Source organism: Merops nubicus, unplaced genomic scaffold, assembly GCF_000691845.1.
Source record: "Merops nubicus isolate BGI_N331 unplaced genomic scaffold, ASM69184v1 scaffold46169, whole genome shotgun sequence".
NCBI lineage: Eukaryota > Metazoa > Chordata > Aves > Coraciiformes > Meropidae > Merops > Merops nubicus.
Window position 1 is genome coordinate 2227 of NW_008632578.1, and position 1676 is coordinate 3902.

General features: G+C 60.2%; 1 protein-coding gene across 1 annotated transcript in view; it reads right to left on the minus strand.

Moving 5' to 3' along the window:
* Positions 1-306: 306 nt before the first annotated feature.
* Positions 307-1676, minus strand: part of PCYOX1L (prenylcysteine oxidase 1 like) — a gene marked incomplete at its 5' end in the record, with an annotated part of 2440 nt that continues 1070 nt past the window's right edge. The window contains 2 exon segments of the mRNA XM_008947948.1: positions 307-1124; positions 1541-1676. The exon segment at positions 1541-1676 is cut by the window's right edge and continues 22 nt beyond it. Coding sequence (XP_008946196.1) covers positions 466-1124; positions 1541-1676 — 795 coding nt within the window.

Below are 1676 nucleotides of genomic sequence, written 5' to 3' on the forward strand. Positions count from 1 at the left end.
CTGGGCTCCACGCACACATGGAATGGGGCGGGGGGGGCACGACCTCCTGACCCAGCTGGGGCCAGCCCTCTCCTGCCCTGAGTTTCCCAGGGGCCAAGCCAGGAAGCCAGGAGAGGCTGAAGCAGGAGCTGGACCCATCTGCTGCCCATGCCAACCAGCCTCATCCTTGAAAGCCGCCTCAGGTCCCTCCCAAAAGCAGGTGCACAGTGACTTCTTCCAACAGGAAAAGGCACAGGCTCCATTCCAGTAGAGCCTGGGGAGGGCGGACAGGGAAACTGAGGCACATGGCACAGACACACAGCCACGCTGGGCAGGGACTGTATTCCTGAAGGTGACACGCGTCCGGGTCATCCAGGACACAGCCTGTCCTTTCTTCCCCAGCCCCAAACCCCCAGTGTCCAGGGCAATAAATATTCCCCAGGCTACTACACGCAGAAGCCCCCAGCCCACCGCCTCCCCTGGGCATCACAGCTCGGTCTTCACCTTGTGCATCAAGTCCTTCTGGTCGATTTTCTCCAGGTCCTGATGCCAGCGGTTGTAAGCCAGCAGGGCCACGTTTTTGGCCGCCACCGCTATCATCTCCATGGAGCTGGCCACCCACTCAACGCTGCTGAGGTAGAAGAGGTTTTCGTGGAGCACAATGGGTGGGAGGGACTTGGCAGCATCGTAGCGGGGATAGGCCTGCCACTCCGTCACCTGTACTGAGTAGTAGGACCTGAAGAGGGTCTTCAGCTGCTGCTTGTCCAGCGGCTGCGGGGAGAGGACACGCCACACTGCGGCCTCCTGGGGCTGCTTGCGACGGAAAGCTGCCGAGATGTTGACAGGACAGATGTTGTCCATGGCGTTGAAGAAGAGGTCGGGGCTGTCAGTGGTGAGGATGCTGGCAAAGGGGAAGAGCTTGGGGTCGGGGAAGCCGAAGTAGGAGGAGTTGAGGTAGCCATGCACCACGGAGGTGACAGAGGGCTGGAAGGCTCCGGGGAAGTCAGCGATGGGTGGCTCAAAGTTCTTGAAGGTGAAGTTGCTCCGGCTGGGATGCAGGGGAGTCGTCACCACCACCATGTCATAGAAAGCTGAGCCCTGGCCTTCACTGCCCTCATAGTGCACTTGGTACAGGGCTCTCCCCTCTGAAACGAGATGGTGACTGTTAGGAGCAGCCTATGTGGGACAAGGAGGACTGGTGCAGAACAACCCCCACACCAGAACCCAGCTATCCAGCCCTTCTGCTCTGCTGGAAGGGGGAGCAAGCCTGCAACAAGGACGAAGCCCTAGAAAAGACCTGAGAAACCTCAGAAGGGAGAGGAAAACCTCAGGGCTGAGGTCTGTGCTGCAAAGCCCCCACCAGATTAAGACAAAGGAAGGAGATACAGACCCCCTGGCCCTTGCCCAGATACTTTGCCAGGTCCAGGACACTTTCCAGCCTCCCAGTGCACTTTCTCTGTGCCAGTATCTCTGTGCTGCCACCACCGACCTCCCACCCTCACGCACCCAGACACACACCCAGGCCGGCGGCACCCAGAGCAGGCCCCGCGTCCAGGCTTACCTGAGCTGTGTAGAGAGACGCCCGTCACCCTGGCTGGAATAATGTTGGCTTTGGTCAGCTTCAGCAGACCCGAGCACACCAGCTTGTTGCCTCCTTCCACCGCCCAGGTGCTGCCCTGGGCCCCCGCCAGCGACAT